The sequence below is a fragment of the Melitaea cinxia genome, chromosome 9, assembly GCF_905220565.1.
Source record: "Melitaea cinxia chromosome 9, ilMelCinx1.1, whole genome shotgun sequence".
Lineage (NCBI taxonomy): Eukaryota > Metazoa > Arthropoda > Insecta > Lepidoptera > Nymphalidae > Melitaea > Melitaea cinxia.
In genome coordinates, this window is record NC_059402.1 from 3,059,980 (window position 1) to 3,078,956 (window position 18,977).

Consider the following 18,977-nt stretch of genomic DNA (forward strand, 5'->3'; position numbering starts at 1 on the left):
TATATACTAGCTGTGCAGCGCGGTTTCACCCGCGTTAATTTGAGGAAAGTAGTCTATAACCTTCATCACTATGTCTGTATATCTTCTAATGATTGTCCCATAAAAATTCAACACAATTATCTAAACAAAAAGAATTTGATCCCAATTAATTGTCGTATTTAATAAAAAATGTTTAGGTATTTCATATCTATCTATCTGGGCGTTAGGTATTTGGACACGGTAAACATGGTTTTTCCCGCGTAAACCCCCGATTTAGCGGAAATTTCGGGATAAAAAGGAGCCTATGTTTTGCTCCCCAACCTTTTTTGTTTTCTAATGACTACCGCATAAAAATCGGTTCAGCCACTCCGAAGATAAGCCTCCGAAGAAAGACAGACAGATAGACAAAAATTAATGGAATGCGAGGAAGTGGCCGCATACCGGGCTACCGTCCTTAAGGAAATAAAGACGCTCCGAGAAGCCTGTGAACGCCCCAGGAGGCTTCTGAGCTTTTGGAAGGAGCTGGGCTGGCTGAACTAGTCAGCCCACTTTTCACGCATAATGGACCACCTTTGTGTCTAAATGCGGAAAATCGAGCCCAATACAATACAATATAATACAATAGACAAAAAATAGAGACCACGGTACGGTACGTGAAATGATTATTATAATAATAATAGTAAGTACGAAACTGAAAAGAATGGATCGTCAGAGAATGTGGCGCAGTGTGGCATACAAAACGTACATTTCAAGACACGTGCAATAAATAGGATTTGGTCCTAAATACAGCTCGACATTTCGAAATAGATAATATCGTTGCTCTGCGGCTTGTCAAATCAAAGGGTTTGACGGTGCATACAAACTTTTAAACACTATAAACACTTTAAACAATTATGTATGAAGAGCTATGTATAAATTCAAATATTGATGAATTCACAAATCGTTATAACAGGCGGGGTTTGACCTCGCCAACTTCCGTCATTTAACGTTAAAGCCTTTGGCAGATTTCGACGGTTTTTGACAAACGTAGACATTTCCGTCGAAGCGTGTTTTATTACCGAAGTCTGAATGAAATCGACGAATTTTGGATATTCAATACGAAACAACTTTATTTATTGGTTTGCGACGGAATGTGTCTATGACGAAAATTCTCGTGACTTGACGTGTTTCATTGATGTAGAATTATTAATTTGAAATAGCAACGACGGAAACTAATAACTCTTATCTTTCGCTTAACTTTATAGTTTTTAATTTTGTTTAACATCATGTTGTGATGATTTTTTATGTTGATTTCAAAATCATATATCAAGTAATATTTTATATTATAATAACTGTTATATATGTAGGTACATGTATAATCTTACCGACAATCATTTTTTTAAACGGCTCATATTGCATGCAGTTCGCCAGAGGTCTGGATGCGTCCCAAACTCCCGCCCAAGGCTTCATCTGTTGCGGCTCCTGATAAACAAAAAATATTAAATTAGTATTATAGAAAATAATTGTATTTGTTTAGAAGCGAAAAAAGTCAGTTTGAAGGATCTTAAGTCTAAGGAGATAAATTAATTATAATTATGAGGTTATCTATCTAATATATAAAATTCTCGTGTCGCGGTGTTTGTAGTTAAACTCCTCCGAAACGGCTCCAACCGATTCTCATGAAATTTTGTGTGCATATTGGGTAGGTCTGAGAATCGAACAATATCTATTTTTCATCCCCCTAAGTTATAGGGGGAGGTGTAGAGGGTTAATAACATATATGGCAAAACAACGTTTGCGGGCTCAGCTAGTATAATTATATATATAATCTTATAATTACATAGTTTAGAACCAGTTGAGCGCGTAACAGGTACTGTTGCGTCATTGCTAGATAGTGGTCTAGAAAGTTGAACTCAGGTCATTTACAGAAACTCCGTCTTACTGTTAGCAAAGTTTATGTATGAACTTTGTCTTAGAAGTGCTTTCGCGCTTTTCTAAGAAGTTCGACCGTTTAATTTAATTCAAATCTAGAAACTTTAACCGTGGTTCTCTTTCAGTGTTTATTTGAAATTATTTCGGTGTTTAACTTGCGGATATATTTTTTACGTTTTTAATTTATGAAGTGATATATATGAGTATTATTTAGTTTATTTTTTTATTTAAAAACTACGCTTAACAAATATACTAAAACTAGCTGACCCCGCAAACGTTGTTTTGCCACAAATGTTATTAACCCGCTTAATCCCCCCCCCCCCCCTTATAACTTAGGGGTATGAAAAATAGATGTTGGCCGATTCTCAGACCTACCCGATATGCCCACAAAATTTTATTAAAATCGGTCGAGCCGTTTCGGAGGAGTTCAATGTTTAACACCATGACACGAGAATTTTATATATTAGACTATAAAGCGGAAGATTTTGTCTGGAATTACCAACACCATTTTTTTTGGCTCTAGGCTGGTCATCGCATATAATAAATAATATTAGGTATCATTTAAAAAGAAGAGGGGGAGAAAAGTTAATATATATAGGCTAATCTATGAATATGTAAATTAAAAAAAATAAAATAAAAACGTGACAAGAGTTATGATATGGCGACCGATGAAAGTCTTTTTAAAAACAATTTTATTTAAATTCACAATATTTATTAATTCAAAAATATAAAATGAAATTACAATTATATTAAAAATAAAAGTAACTGTTCTTTGAGATAGTTGATACAAGACTGATTTAAAATATATTTTAATAATTAAATTGTAAAACAATCAAAATGCTGAATCGCTTATTCTATTGTTCCCATGTTCCATCCATTCTTCCTTAGTAAGCTGGATTCTTGTGTTACGGCGTGGTAACTCCTCCCTCCTTAAGATGGAAGCTAGTAACGCAGCTTCCAGGAGCGTCCTCGCGACATCTTTCTGTTCTGACATCTGACTGTTTGCTTCTGCTATATACTTTCCACGCGACTACGCCTCCTATCAAGACATAGAGGAGTAGTGTAGACCAACTCGGGATTAGCATAGTATTGAGCCAGTTGGATTCTTCTACTTCTTGAATGTCTTCTGCTTTATTCATGAGTTCATGGATGCTGTCTAATGAAAGGTCGTCTAAATGTAATTCGTACTTGACCTCTTCTTCATGTATGATGTTTTGATTCGGTAACGGGATAACTTCATTGATATTGATAATATTTCTATGTGTTCTCAATGTTCTGTTCAATAAATTAATTTGGCAATCTTCTGTGACGGTGACGAGAAAGACATTTGACGTTTTCAAATATTTTGTTTTGGGTCCACATTGAATTCTTGAGATTTCAGGTGCAGTTAATATTGTTAGCCACGTAGTTTCTGATATCTTCTGAAGCTTTCCCCGTTTCAAGTTTAGACGAGCATGCGTGCAGTTTCCAGCTTGTTGTCTGATAAGAGAGATGATGCAATCTTCTGATTTTTCTATTATTCTTGTGTCCAACGATTTGCAAAGCATGGTGTCATCGGAGATCTTCTTGCAATCTTCCTCTAAGTATGCGTACTCATCTCTTCCAAGTGCAAGGAATTTGGACTTAGGAATTATAGTAAGGTTTTGTTTATTAGGGATGGAATAGATGTGGATATAATCATATATATTATCATCAGTGGATGGGATTTCCAATATGAAAGTTAAAGAATGTCTTGTACTATAGGCTTTTACGACTATAGACTTTTCTATTTTATGGATATTTTCCATAGAAATCTCTACAACTGGTTTGAAAGATGAAATTTTCTGCAAATTATTTAATTCTAAAATTAAATTTCGTGGGTTTATAATACTAGGATGCATTATGCCTAATTGCGAGAATGACATAGCATCTTCTAACAACATTAGCTTATCTAAAATTAACTGCAAACTAAAACTTATTTGTACGTATATCTCTAAAAAGTGCAACTGATTTATAACAGTGTTTGCATTTACGGTAATATTTTTTAACATAGAAGCTATTCGGTTTTCATTTTCATTTATCTTATTTACCTGAATAGAAAATTCATTAATAGTATCCTGCGCTAATGACACTGTTCGTTTCTGGGAGTTGCTAATTTTATTGACTGAAAAACGGATATTATTAATTTCATTTTCTATACGAATCGCGTCTTCGTTATCTAAATTACCAGTGATAACTTTTACTAATGAACCTAAACCGTTAATAAGACCGCGCTTGACTCTATTTCTAGGTGCCATGAAACTTAACTTTTTGTCAATAAGGTTCAGATTGTGTTCGATCCGATCCCTATAGGTTTTATGTAGGTCTACTAATGGAGTCTTGTTTTCGGCTGCTTTTGTACTTGCATATAGGGACATCAGTTTAGTGGAAACTTCATGTAGATGAGTTATATTGTAAGTACAGGCAAGGTTAAAGGAATCAATTTCTTTAATGATATGACCTTGTTTAAGTAGTAGAATTCCGTTAGTGTTATCGATGGGTTGTATTGCTACGTCGGATTTTGATTGGAACACGAAGGATCCGGTGATGAAGATGATGACCCTGGAACAAGATGAGGTCTACGTAGGAGTTTGAAGTGAACTCTTATAGACTTAGAGTTAGGATGGTTACCTATAATTTCTGCTACATTATTGGGATGAAGATGGATGATTTTATACGGGCCTTTAAATACCGGCTTCGTTTTGTTGTTTCTCGCGGTTTTGGCGACCTGTTTGAAAACTGTTTCACCTACCTTAAATGTTATTTCCTCTGCTGTCTGGTTGCGTTTTGCTATGATTTGTTCCTTGTGCTTTGACATGTTTGCTGCAACACACTCCTGTACGGCTTCAGCGTTTTTTTGATGCTTAAGTACGTAATCTTGGTAAAATTGTTTAGTATAATGAAGCTCTAAGGGGTTTCGAGATGCAGTATGTCCAAAAAGTAACTCATGTGGGGTGTATTCTGTTGCTGAATGAATAGTATTATTGTATGCAATAACAGAGAATTTCATGATTAATTGTATGGGGTCGTCCTTATTAGTCATTCTTTGGATCCTAATTATTTCTCCTACTGTCGAATGAAAACGCTCTATGGGTGAATTTGAATTTGGATTATATGGAGTTGTGAAATGAATATTGATATCATGTAAGGCACACATCTCCTTTATGACATCGTTATCAAACTTACTGTCAGAGTCAGTTGTAATTTTAAAAGGGGTTCCTAATACTGAGAAAACATCAAATAAGGCTTCTGCTATATGTACGCTAGAAGTTGCACTTAAAGGGATTGCCTGAGCATATTTTGAGAAATTATCGATGATAGTAAGAAAAGTAGCTCCTTCCGTGGAATATAAGTCCATGAATAGATGCTGCATAGGTTTAGTTGGTGTTTCTGTTAGGGCTAATGGGGGTCTTAAGGGATTTCTTTCATACTTAGCTTGTAAGCATATATTACATTGATTGACAAATGCTTGAATAGTGAGTAACATGTTGGGCCAATGGTAACTTCTATGGATTTTCTTGTACGTTTCTTGGATACCACGATGAATCGTCTTTCCTTCGTGATATTTTTTAATTATTTCTTGTTGTTCTGTCTTATTTTCTACCAAAGTAACGCGTGTAGTACATCTCAATAGCTTAGGGCCTCTATCATTGAATATCGTTGTATACACTCTAGAGAATGCGTGATAAAGATCTTCATTATAGAAATAACAATGGAATACTCGATCGGCTATGGTATGTTCTTTTAAAAATTGTATAATTTCTTTTTCAGTATTATTTACTGGGATGAATACATCCTTAATAATTTTACGAGAACTTGTTGATCTATTGTCTACCCTATAAGTTGAACCAGGGGTTGATCTAATATGAAATTGCTTAAGTTGTCTGTCTATGGCATCTTCTAAAATTGGTATTCCTTGGTTTTCATTATCGGGTTGGGTATGATTGGTCGAAACGAGATTGTCAGGGTCAATTGCACTCATACTGTCAGATTCAGGTTCTATGCTAAGAGGTCGTTCGTCATGTCTAAGTGTTGTGTCCTCGTCAATATTAGTATTATTGCCTACAGAAGGGATTTCTTGTTGTGTTTCTGTTTCGGTCTCTTCTTCTCGGCGTACATTCTCAAATATCCTATTTATTATTTCGTCATCGTCATTGTCATCTAGATTTACTGCAAGAGAATCGATGCTTTTATGGAAAATTTTTACTCGGGAGAGAGCGTCTGCGTTTGTATTTTGTCGTCCTTTTTTATAAATAACCTCGTAGTCATACTCGGCTAGTTTTAACCTCCATCGCGTTAATTTAGAGTTGGGGTCTTTTAACGACATTAACCATGTTAGGGGCCTATGATCGGTATATATTATAAATTTTCGACCGTAAAGGTATGGTCTGAAGTATTTAACTGCCCATACTATAGCCAATAATTCTTTTTCTATTGTTGAGTAGCGAGTCTCGGTGTCAGAAAGAGTCCTAGATGCATAAGCTACGGGCTTATCCGCGCCTACGGGTCCTTGTGATAATATTGCACCAAGGGCTACGTCTGATGCGTCTGTTGTCAGTATAAAAGTCTGGTCAAAATTTGGATATTGTAAGATAGGTGCATTAGTCAAGATTTGTTTGCATTTATTAAAAGATTCTACGAATTCTGGTGAATGTATTACCTTACTATGTTTCTTTAGACATAGAGTCATGGGCTTGGTCAGTTTTGCAAAATCTTTAATGAATTTTCTATAATACCCTACTAGTCCTAGAAAACTTTTAATGTCTTTAGGGGTTTTAGGTAAAGGAAAGTTCAAAACGGCTTTAATTTTGTCCTGGTTTGGAACGACTCCTTGTTCTGTTAGTTCATGACCTAAGAATTTGACGTGCTTTTTCAAAAATTCGGATTTGTCTAATTGGATTTTTAAGTTATGAATCTTAAACTTATCAAAAACTTGTTTAATTTTTTCAATGTGCTCTTGTAATGATGTGGATATTATTATGACATCGTCTAAATAAGTGAAAACGTTTTCTATACCTCTAAGGATGTGATCCATTAGTCTTTGAAAAGTGCTAGGTGCATTTTTCAGACCAAACGGCATTCTAAGAAACTCGTAATGTCCTCTCTCGGTAGAGAAAGCTGTCTTTTCGATATCGTCTGGATGCATTTCTACTTGATGATACCCACTAGCAAGATCTAACGTCGTGAAGTATTGTGCTCGTCCTAGTCTGTCTAAGATGTCATTAATGTTAGGTAAGGGGTATTTGTCCTCTATGAGTCGGTCATTAAGTCTTCTATAGTCGATAACTAGCCTCCACTTCACCTTTCCGGATGAGTCTGCTTTTTTCGGGACAATATGGACGGGACAAGACCATGGAGATATACTTTCACGTATAATACCCTGTTTTAGTAAGTTATCTACTTGTTGTTGTATTTCCTTACACTGTTGTGGGGCCTGTCGGTAATTTCTAACAAATATTGGGGTTTGGTCAGTCAGTCTAAGTTTATGCTTAACATCGTGCGTGAAAGAAAGTGGAATATTTTCAGAGTAGAAGATGTCTCTGTACCGATAGCAAATCTTTGTGATTTCGCGACGCTCTTCGTCATTCATGTGGTCTGTACGTATTTTTCGTAAATTATTACACAACTCTTTGTCTAAGTCCGGGTTCACTGTATGAGAATTTAAGCTACATTGAGTTATATTCGAGTTACTGTTATAGAATTCTAAAGGAATATTCTCCGTATTACGTATTACTTTCTTAATTGTATTAAAATTAATAATGGAAGTTTTGAATTTTCCTCTACTAACCTGCACTATTGCCGCGGGTGATTTTAAACCATTAGACCAAATGTACTCGTCATGAATATATTCACCGTCAGAATAATTAGTTTTTAAAGCTATAAGTTTTTCACATCTGGGTTCGATGGTTAATTTTTTACTGGGATGGTCAAAATGAATAGGTAAGTCTGCTGTCGATGTATGTAAAATCTTATTTTTTAAGTCGATATTACTACATAATGTTTTAAGTAGGTCTAAACCTATCAGTCCTTTGTACTTCGGGTCAAAGTCAAATATTAGAAATTTATGAACTATATCTGTGTTAAAAGCTGGAGGTAATGGTAAATAGGCTACATAATTATGCTGTGTGGTTGCATGTGCTGTCTTTATTTCGAACGGTTCAAATTCTACACAATATTGAAAGATAGAATTAATAATTACCTCGGGGGATATCAATGATCTAGAAGCACCAGTATCTATTAGGAACTTACCTTTAAATTCTGGTAATTCTATATAAGGCAGATGGTCTTTATCTTGATTGTTTAATTTTATTACTTCTCTTCTCCTGGGTCTGGGCTTATCGTAAAAACCTGCTGGTCACTTACCTCTTCATTTAAATATGATTGTTCATTCAATACGCTATCGTACGGATAATTTTCATGGTACATACCTTGTTCGTTTTCGTATGGCTGTTCTTCGGGTGAACCTGTGTAGTATAACTCTTCCACTGCAAACTGTGGCTTTTGAGGTCTATTGACCGATCTCATGGTCACGTCTGAAACTTTTTGTTGCTTAGGCTGACTTACCTGCTGTTGGGGAAAGTTTCTTTGAAAACCTCCCGCTGGTGGTCTATAGTTGCTTGATGTAGGGCGATTCTTCCATGGTAACATGGACTGAACCCATTGCTGGCGTTGCTCAGGTGACAAATTATTTTTTTGTGGTACAAAATTGTTATTTTGTCTTTGGACTGGGTTATTTACGAATGGTGTATAATTGGGAAACTGAATGGCGTTTTTAATTGGTTCTCTAACCTTGGCTGGAGATGATGTTGGTGTATTAACCTGAATATTATTAAATGTCTTGCTATATGCAAGTCTAGCCTCCTCCTGTCTGGCTATAACTATAGCTGATTCTAAATTAAGCGGCTGAGCTATTCTCACTCCTATTGAAACTTGGAAATCTAAATTATTGGTATATTGTTCTATTACCATCTTTTCATAATATGATTTATCAGAATGCGCGCCTACTGAGAAAAGTGCATCCAATATATCTCGTAAGCGTTTGCCAAACGATTCTGCGTCTTCATTTTTATGACGTCTCATACGACTTAATTCCTGCATTAATTGTATTTCATTACGCGGTTCCCGCAATCGTTGTATGAGGGCAGCCTTAATGACTTCCCAAGAGGTAAGAGTTTCCTCATACGCGATAGCTTCTGTGGCTAATCCACTTAATCGGCTTTTAATTAAACATAATATAGCTGGATGAGCTCTAACTGAACCATCTAAAAGATTTAAAATGTTTTCTACTTCTCTAATATAATAATTCAACAGTTTCGGATTACCATCGTATCGCGGCATGAATTCCGAGATAAGCTTGAAACTTGAGGCATCACACGTTTCAAACGACATTGTTATTCTTTATACTTAACTTTATAAAATTTAAAAAGACAATAGTTTTAAGTTAAAGTATTTATTTAATTATTTCAAATTAAATAAAAAGAAATTATTAATTATATAATTATTTTAATTAATCGTTATTACATATACTAGGACGTAAATCTCTATAGCGATTTTAGCATTTAAGATATACACCCTAAAAATATAGTGTTTATTTATTTCAACTAATATTAATACTTATTTTATTTTAATAGGAAGTAAATGCCTACAGCGATTTTAGCCTTTAGACAAAAACACCCTTAAAAGTATAATTAAAATATATACGGAAGGAAATATAGCAAAGGAACTTGGAATTGAGAGAGTACTCACCAAAGCGCCTTCTGCATCTCCTCTCCGGGTCTTGTATCTTCTCTTGAAGACTTCACCGATGCCGCCGTTGTAGATTCGTTGTAGAGAAGGTCGCGGTTTTAACGATCAAAATCGTTCAATTGACCGAAGATTTTATTCACTCAATTGCCGCAACAACTACCGACTGCGCCAGTTATGATATGGCGACCGATGAAAGTCTTTTTAAAAACAATTTTATTTAAATTCACAATATTTATTAATTCAAAAATATAAAATGAAATTACAATTATATTAAAAATAAAAGTAACTGTTCTTTGAGATAGTTGATACAAGACTGATTTAAAATATATTTTAATAATTAAATTGTAAAACAATCAAAATGCTGAATCGCTTATTCTATTGTTCCCATGTTCCATCCATTCTTCCTTAGTAAGCTGGATTCTTGTGTTACGGCGTGGTAACTCAAGTCAAAGTGTCAAAGTGTCAAATGTTGAATGTTATATTTCTACGCTTTGCATAAATAACGCCTATATAAATATAATTTGAATAAACAATGACTAGCTCCTTAGTGCAGTGTATTGACCCTGCTTTATACACGTATCCATATTGATATTATAAAACTGAAGAGTTTGTTTTGACTCGCTAATCTCTAGAACTACTCGTTGGAAGTGAAAAAATCTTTTTCTCTTAGATGTTCCATATATCGAGGAAACTGAGGAAACTGAAGAACTGAGCATAACTAAGAAATGTTACAAAAATGGGAAAAATATTCTTTTTGAGGACTACCATTACGTGCGTTGCTTAAACAATCGGTCAAGCTACCCAACGGTCAGCTATCCAAAAATTATGTATGAAGGTATTCTAAAAAGATCTTAAAAAAAGTCAGCAACAGCACATGTCTATCTCTTAAGATTAACTCATTAAACACTCTTTTAATGTTAATCAAGTATATTCAAAAATATATTTGAAAAGGCTCTTTCATAGACATCACATTATTGCTTACAGCATTGGTCAACAATGGTCCTCGACATCATTTGATTTCAACGAATGTCTTCGATATATCATAGTTTTAAAATAGCCTCGCAACAAAATAATGATCACACATAATAAAAAGGTGATTTTATTGCATTAATATGAATCTTTGCGAATGAAAAATACTTCATCTCAATTAATTTTCTTTCTTTCTCATAACACAGGCAGTAGATTATCTTAGGTTACGTTATTTGTTAACAATATTTATTTATTTTTTGACATTTATATATAATAGTATGGTGTACCTATAATTGTGTTTTGTTGTAGTATCAAGAGAAGACATATTAACGTCCATTGTAGTGAGTTCTCTAAGGGCAGATAGTACCTATTTCTAGTCTGCGTATCTTTAACCTTATTTAATCTCGTAGATCTTTTCTTGCAACACCTAATTGTTTATTTTTGCACGAAAACTATCATTGAACTCTAACTGATATTATTCGAATTTTGACGTTCTCCCTTTTTCATTCCGAATAACCACCGTTAGGTATTAGGAAACTAAATAAAATCACTCAAGCCGTTCTCGAGCTTTGTGCTTACCATCAAATTTAGCGATATTTTTTTATGAAGATAGAAAATATCTGCAGAAATTGTTTACAGTTACAGAAATGTATTTGCAGGTAATCATTGTTAATTTTATTCAGTTGAAAATGATATTTTAGCAATTGAGGCACAACACTCCTCTTAATTGAGTACAGTGATGCGTAAATTGAACTAAACTGTGTGTAAATTTGCTTTTGAGGTGAAATTGTTTGGTGTCCGAAGCAAACTAGCCGTAAGCAATTGGAGTGCCACTTTGTATCGCCATTTCGCTTGGATGTATCATTTTAATTGCAACAGAAATGTATTTCACAGTGAAATCATTATCATGAAATTGTTTGTACGTTTAATTGAACGTGATTTTGTTTTACGTTATTATTTACAAGTCGAATCCTAAAATAGACTAATTTGATACTGTATAAAGAAACTGGAACTTACTTCATAAAACCGGCTGAAACTATGTTTCTATTTTTTAATTATAAGGTTCTTTTCACGAGTTTAATTGTAATTGTATGTTACGTCTGAGAAATCAGAAGTAAAGGGGTGGTTAAAAAAATTAATGAGATCGACCAAGTAAACAGAGGCCACTGAACTGGGTGTAGTCACGTTAAGTTCAAGATTTTTAAAATTATTTTAAAAATAATAGGTTCGATTTTTATAATATCGTTTCGATAATATTTTAAAAGATAATTAAATCGATCTTGATAAAGTAGATTATGAATCCTGGTATTACTACATTGTTGTTATACTATACTATTATTAAATCGTTCACCAACCTAGCAAGCGTGGTGACTTTCAGACATGAATTCACGCCATTTTTGGCGCGAACTTGTAGAGGCCTATGTCCAGCAGTGGACTGCAATAGACTAAAATGATGATGATGAGTGGTGATTAAAATTGTTTGTGTACTATTGTTAAAAAGCAACTTGATGAAAAAATAAATATTTTCCTATATAATGCCAACTTGTTATGTTAGTAAATATTTGAAATACAAATATTACACAATGCAATAAATACATATATCTATTCTATATATATAAAAATTAATATTTATCTGTATGTTCTTTGTAGAATCGTAAACTATACATTTGATCATGTTCAGCAAAGTGTTGTACATGAGCCCCACAAAAGTTTCTGAGTAGATACACAAAAAAAACGGCCATACAGATGTTTGCCGTGGTCTGGGTGTTTGTGCAGTCCTTGTGGGTCTCCCCACCGACCAACGCCGACGTTCGCGTTTTCCATTCCCGCTCGGAGAGGATATTTATATTTATACAAATAATTATTTCCGTTATGGTTTTTAATCCATGTGGGTTTCCCCACCGTGCCTCGGAGAGCACGTTAAGCTGTCGGTCCTAGTTGTTATCATGTACACATATACGGAATGTAGCGTGGTAGATTAATCTCTGATCCTTCTCCTATATGGAGAAAGATGCCTTTGCCCAGCGGTGGGATATTATAAGCTGTAGCGAGTTACTGGTAGTGGGTTGATTCTTTATGTTTCCAGATTTCCGAAAGACGTTAGTCTGTTTTGTTAATCGTAAAGTTGTCCTATTTGCGTTCTGAACACTCAAATGCGTGCTGTTTGAATAATAGTTACGTTTTTCGAAATTTTCTATTTTTTGGACCAACGTCTGTCAGGTTAGCTATCAGTAAATGTATATCGATTGAAAAAAAAGCAACAAACGATATAAATATTAATAGCTATAATCATTTAAATATGATTATTTACTAATTTACGATAATTATATATGAATGTCTATATACGTGTATGAAACATATAATTATATTATTAAAAGATTGCCATAGGAAAATTATTCTATTCATAAATAAACCTTGGACTGAGCACCTCAATTTAGGATTTACTTCTGTGTCAGGGGTGTTAAAATACACACAATACATAAACACAATCGCCCAGACTATGGCAACTTCTGTAAGGCGAGTATAAAATGTTTGCTATGAGCGGGGATGGAGCACGCGACCACCAACGCAATGGCTAGAGGCTGTGATCGATGCGTCAATGCGTTGTCTAAATGTATTATTAAATATTATTATATCATATATATATTATATTATATCATAAATTATCTTTTCTTTATCTTCTGCTTCTAATGTTAAAAAGCGTAACTTTGTAAAAATAGAATTAAGTTTCATTTCAAATTCACAGAAAAAATACTGAACGAATTGCTAAAAAAAAGTTTGTAGATAAGAGGTTCAAAAAAAAAAATGGAATGTCACGCTGTGGAAACCGCAAATTGCAACCAGTATTATCAATATGATAAAGCTGCTTTTTTTCTTTGTATTTTTCTCATGCGTTAACAAGGAATTTAATTTTCTATGAAATATGACATCCTTGTTACCAAAATTCTCTGAAATTTAGGTCTTATGCATTTCAATACCATTCATGATATACGTATTTCATCACACTCACATCATCACAGCAGCCTTACGCAGTCCACTACTGGACATAGGCCTCCACAAGTTCACGCCAAAAATGGCGTCAACGGTGGTGTTTTGCCCATAGTAACCACGCTGGGCAGGCGGGTTGATGACCGAAGGGCTGGCTTTGTCACACCGAAGACGCAGCTGCCCGTCTTCGGCCTGTGTATTTCAAAGCCGGCAGTTAGATGGTTATCACGCCATCGGTCGGCTTTTTAAGTTCCAAGGTGGTAGCGGAACTGTGTTATTCCTTAGTCGCCTCTAACGACACCTACGGGAATAGAGGAGGTGGCTATATTCTTTGATGCCGTAACCACACAGCATACGTATTTAAGGGTTTGTAAATTTAAAACTTTTAGAGTTGTAAAAGAGTTAACATTTCGAAATGGGTACAAGAAGGAACCGTCAACAGTGGAGTAGCGTGGTGGATTAAGTTCTGAGCCTTCTTCCACATGGAGAAAGAGGCCTATGCCCAGTAGTAGGATGTTAAGGCTGAATCAAACAATTAATAAAGAAGAAAATTTGGTGTTTTTATTATTAATGTTATGATAAAAAAAAGTATGGTTCCTATTCGCTATTTGATATCTTAATATAATATGGGATAACGTAAACATTGGCATACGATAGAAGTCACGGGTATAAGCTAGTCAGACATAAATAAGATGTTAAATAGTGACCGACCACTGATTGAACTGATTCATCATCGCTGAGAAAAAAAGTTCTGAAAAGTTAACATACATTAAATTTGGCTACGAAGAAACTTTTAAAGATAAAGAGTAATAATTCTCGGATTTTTTTAAAAAAGTGTCGTTGAAGTAAGGTGTTATGGATTCAATGAAATTCCGTTATATTTGAAATTGAAATATGAAACTTTAATGCAGGTCAGAATGTTTTCAATGTGGCTATGTTTGTGTTTTTCAATTGTTCAATGTGTGTTTTATATATTTTTACTGATTACCTAACAAGCGATAAGAACAATTAAGACAATACAAAAGCATTATCATACAATCTATATTTGTGCTCAAATGAATTCCCTTTAATGGCAAAACTAATTAAATAAAAATTAATCATTTTTAACTTGATAAGTATCTGTTTAAACTTTTAAGATTTTCTACTACTTTATGCCCAATTGATATTAATGGCGCAACTAATTGAGATAATAATAATAGAGTTTTTAATTGCATCTTTATTTTCTGCTGTTGTTACATCTGTTTTACTACTGTTATCTGTAATAGCTTGCTTGGCTGTCTTAGTTAGTTATCTAATAGTAAAATTATTACTAAATTGATTAACTACTTTCAGAGTTTTTTTATTTACGAATAAACCTTGAATATTTATTATTAATATCAGTATCATCAGTAAAGATATAAATCAAGGTACAATACTCACCCTAAACCTATATTTACCAACCGGCGGCCGAGCGTACGGTATGCCGAGGAAGCTGGCGTACTCCCTTCCATTTGTGGACTGACTCCAAGTCCCTTGTAAGATACCATTGGCAACTCTGACTACGGGGCTTGGTTTCTGGCTCGTGACCAAAACTGCCAATGAAATAAACAATAATAATTTCACGCACGCCATATTGTCAGAGGACCGTGCGCACGCGACGAGCCCTTGTATCCTACTGAGGTATCGAACGGTGTAACTGTAATCTGTATATAATTTAAAGAAAAATATTTGAACATTAACCGACCTTAAACTCTTGTTTGTCGCTTAACCAGTATTTTAGAAAACCGGATATTTATGTAAACAGAGATTGGAATATTTGTTGTTTAATTTAATTTTAATTGAGAAATGATTATTAAATATGAATTCGTTTATTTAGATAATAATGTTCTGAGTTAAATTTGAGACTGTTGTTGAAGTGAGAACTTCTCTAGCCGCCTTGGGCACTACTTGGAAAGGGAAAATCTTATGGCGATTTGCGTCACCGATGTGCGTATGATTCCTGCGCAGCGGACATGTGCTGAGCGCGTTAGACACTTTTTGGATGCTCGTTCGTTCTCGTCACCGACATGCTTATAGCAGTATATCTTTAGCTATACAGCTGACGTATAGTGCAACATTATACATATAATTTTAATTCAGACATGAAATTTCAAATTTTAATACTAAAAGTTCGAAGTTTTTTTTCCGACAGTCCCCATACTTGCCAATTTTTTTTTTATATATTTTGTTTAAATACGCTCTGTGTTTTAGTCTGTATAAATAAAAACATCACCAAATTGTAATTAGATGAACCAGGGCACTTCGTGTCGCTAAATTCATTTTTGGTCTATTTATTGATTTTATAAATTTTGTTTTATACAAAATAATCTTCTCCTGACAAAAACGTAACATTCGTGAACTATAGGCGTGTAATACACTGGTTCATCTAGTTCAGTGCATTTTATTTATACTTTACTAGCTGACCTGGCGAAGTTCGTATTGCCTTATTTTTTCCTTAAATATAATATTTACATACATCAAAATAAAATATAGCCTATCAACCCTTTCAAGTTGGATCAATCCAAAACCTTTCAAGGTGGATCAATCTGCACACGATGTGTAAATTTTATGCACTTTGTGACGCTGTATGTCATGCAAGATCTTATACTATTAAACGAGCAATTCTTATATATATATATATATATATATATATATATATATATATATATATATATATATATATATAGAATCTGGATCTCGGAAACGGCTCCAACGATTTTCATAAAATTTAGTATATAGGGGGTTTCGGGGGAGATAAATCTATCTAGCTAGGATTCATTTTCAGAAAATGTCGTTTTATCCCTGTTTTTAGGGAGTGAAAAAAATATCGTTAGAATGCGAAGGTAAATTTCGCATTTGTCAATTCTGTTACAATAGCTCGGTGGGAAATCAGTCGGTCGGAATCAACCGAGAAGATCATGGTTCAAATCCCCATGTCCCTGATCAATTATTTTTTCTTTTTCTTTTTCTAATTGCACTGGTTATTTTTTATTTAAATAGGCTGTTCCTATTTTTTTATTTATTATGTCCGTAAAATCGATATATATAAATATTATTCATATTTTATCATTATTATTTTTTATTTTTGACTTTTTATTTATTTGTATTTTTTATTATTGTCGGTAAAAAAATATTATTCATATTTTATAAATATGTAATTCGTATTTAAATGTGATTTTCAAAAAAAAAACACGATTTGTTGGAGCGCCTGTCAGTTTTTGAGACGCAATTACTCTCAATCTTGTAATTGTGTGTGACACGCGTTAGGGCAACGGTTACGCCATGGATTGTACCTGTTGCGTTGGCGGTTGCGGGTTCGATCCCCGCACGTGACAAACATTTGTATTGGCCATACAGGTGTTTGCTGTGGTCTGAGTGTTTGTGCAGTCCTTGTGGGTCTCCCCACCGTGCCTCGGAGAGCACGTTAAGCCGTCGGTCCCGGTTGTTATCATGTACACCTGATAGCGATCGTTACTCGCTTAATATCCGCCAACCCGCATTGGAGCATCGTGGTGGATTAAGCTCTGGTCCTTCTCCTACATGTAGAAAGAGGCCTATGCCCAGTAGTAGAATATTACAGACTGAAGCGTTGTAATTGTGTATTTTGTATCAATTTTTAATTTATCGTTATTTTTTATTTTTATTTTGCGTTAATTAATTCATTATTAATAATTGTGTTTGCAGGCAAACGAAAAAAAAAAAAATCGACTTCAATTACATCGACAAGTAATACAATGTAGGTACACGAAAAAATAGTCAAGAAATACGCATTATCAAAGATCACTCCAAAAGTTGTAATCAGATCTCGATGAAATATGACCACATGATAAACATCGACTTTCGATTAAGTTATAATTGTGTTTGCTCGCAAACGAAAAAAAAACCGACTTCAATTACATCGACAAGTAATACAACGTAGATCGACGAAAAAATAGTCAAGTAACTACGCGTTATCAAAGATTACTCAAAAAGCAGTGATCAGATCTCAATAAAATTTATATGTGACCACATGACAAACATCAGCTTTCGATTAAATTAAAAATTATCAAAATCGGTACACGCAGTAAAAAGTTATTGCGGATTTTCGAGAGTTTCCCTCGATTTCTCTAGCTAGCATGCTACCACACCAAGGATATCTCCTTTCCACCAAAAAATGAATTATCAAAATCTTTTCATAAACGACGAAGTTATCCCCAAACGTACATTAAAATATATGTATACTAGCGACCCGCTCCGACTTCGCACGGGTATAAAATATAATTATAGCCTATGTCATTCACTGAAAAATGATTAAAATCGATCCAGTAGTTTTGATTTATTCATTACTGCCCGTGGCCCGCACGCGTTAACTTTAGAGTAAAAGCCGGCCGGAAGTGCCGCAAACGCTACGTATCGCAATTTTTCAATCTGTAAAGGGCCATATAGATCTATATTAAATCAATAATGTATTTAAGGTATTTAATTAGATAAGGATTAATGCTGTATTGGTTAAAATTGCTTTGGAAATTAGCCATCATTTGTCGTAAAAAGTAAATGACAAAAAAATGTTATTGTGGGATATCCATAAGAGATAGGCATATACCATAGCGGAGTTTTCTGTAGAACTTTTCAATGTGTATAATACTTAGTACATTATTTTGTTAAATCTCGTAGGGTTCAGGCTGCGTTTGCAACGTAAGCGGAAAAAATGTAATTATTTACGACATCACATTAGAAACCTCAAAAATAACAGTATTTCTCCATTATTTTGTACATATAAACTTTTCTCTTTAATCACTCTATCTATTAAAAAAAACGCATCAAAATCCGTTGCGTAGTTTTAAAGATTTACCATACATAGGGACATAGGGACAGAGAAAGCGACTTTGTTTTATACTATGTAGTGATATATATATATTGCACCTTCGGTGCAACAAAGTCAAAACAGCTCGTTTCTTAATTATACAGGAGAGGATTTTTAATAATTTTTTTCGCTGTTACGTCCTCATTTCTGGATTACTATTTATAGTAGGTTTGAAATCTTTATAAAATTAATAGTTTACTTTGTTTGCTATAGTTTAAAAATCTTATATTAAATTATCAAAAAGTCATAATAAAAGGCAACAAAAAAGTGTCCTGAATTGTGACTTTGTTGCACCGAAGGTGGGATATATATATATCGAGTTTCCTTCAGCCGAATTGAGTAACCTCCTCCTTTTTTGAAGTCAGTTAAAAAAGACTTCATCCAAACCGGCAGCGAATCATTTTAACTCTCTCTTCTACTACTAATCCTTCGCGATTTACTAAAAATACCGAGCTGGGCTCGGTCACCCAGGTACTATTATTAATTTGCGACGGCTTTTAAGATA

General features: G+C 34.2%; 1 protein-coding gene across 1 annotated transcript in view; it reads right to left on the bottom strand.

Moving 5' to 3' along the window:
* LOC123656426 (venom carboxylesterase-6-like) overlaps nucleotides 1-15,261 on the bottom strand; it is a 30,799-nt gene extending 15,538 nt beyond the window's left edge. The window contains exons 1-2 of the mRNA XM_045592113.1: nucleotides 15,031-15,261; nucleotides 1,344-1,440 (exon numbers count right to left, since the gene is read on the bottom strand). Coding sequence (XP_045448069.1) covers nucleotides 1,344-1,440; nucleotides 15,031-15,222 — 289 coding nt within the window. The 5' untranslated portion in view covers nucleotides 15,223-15,261. The remainder of the gene's footprint in view (nucleotides 1-1,343; nucleotides 1,441-15,030) is intronic.
* Nucleotides 15,262-18,977: the final 3,716 nt, after the last annotated feature.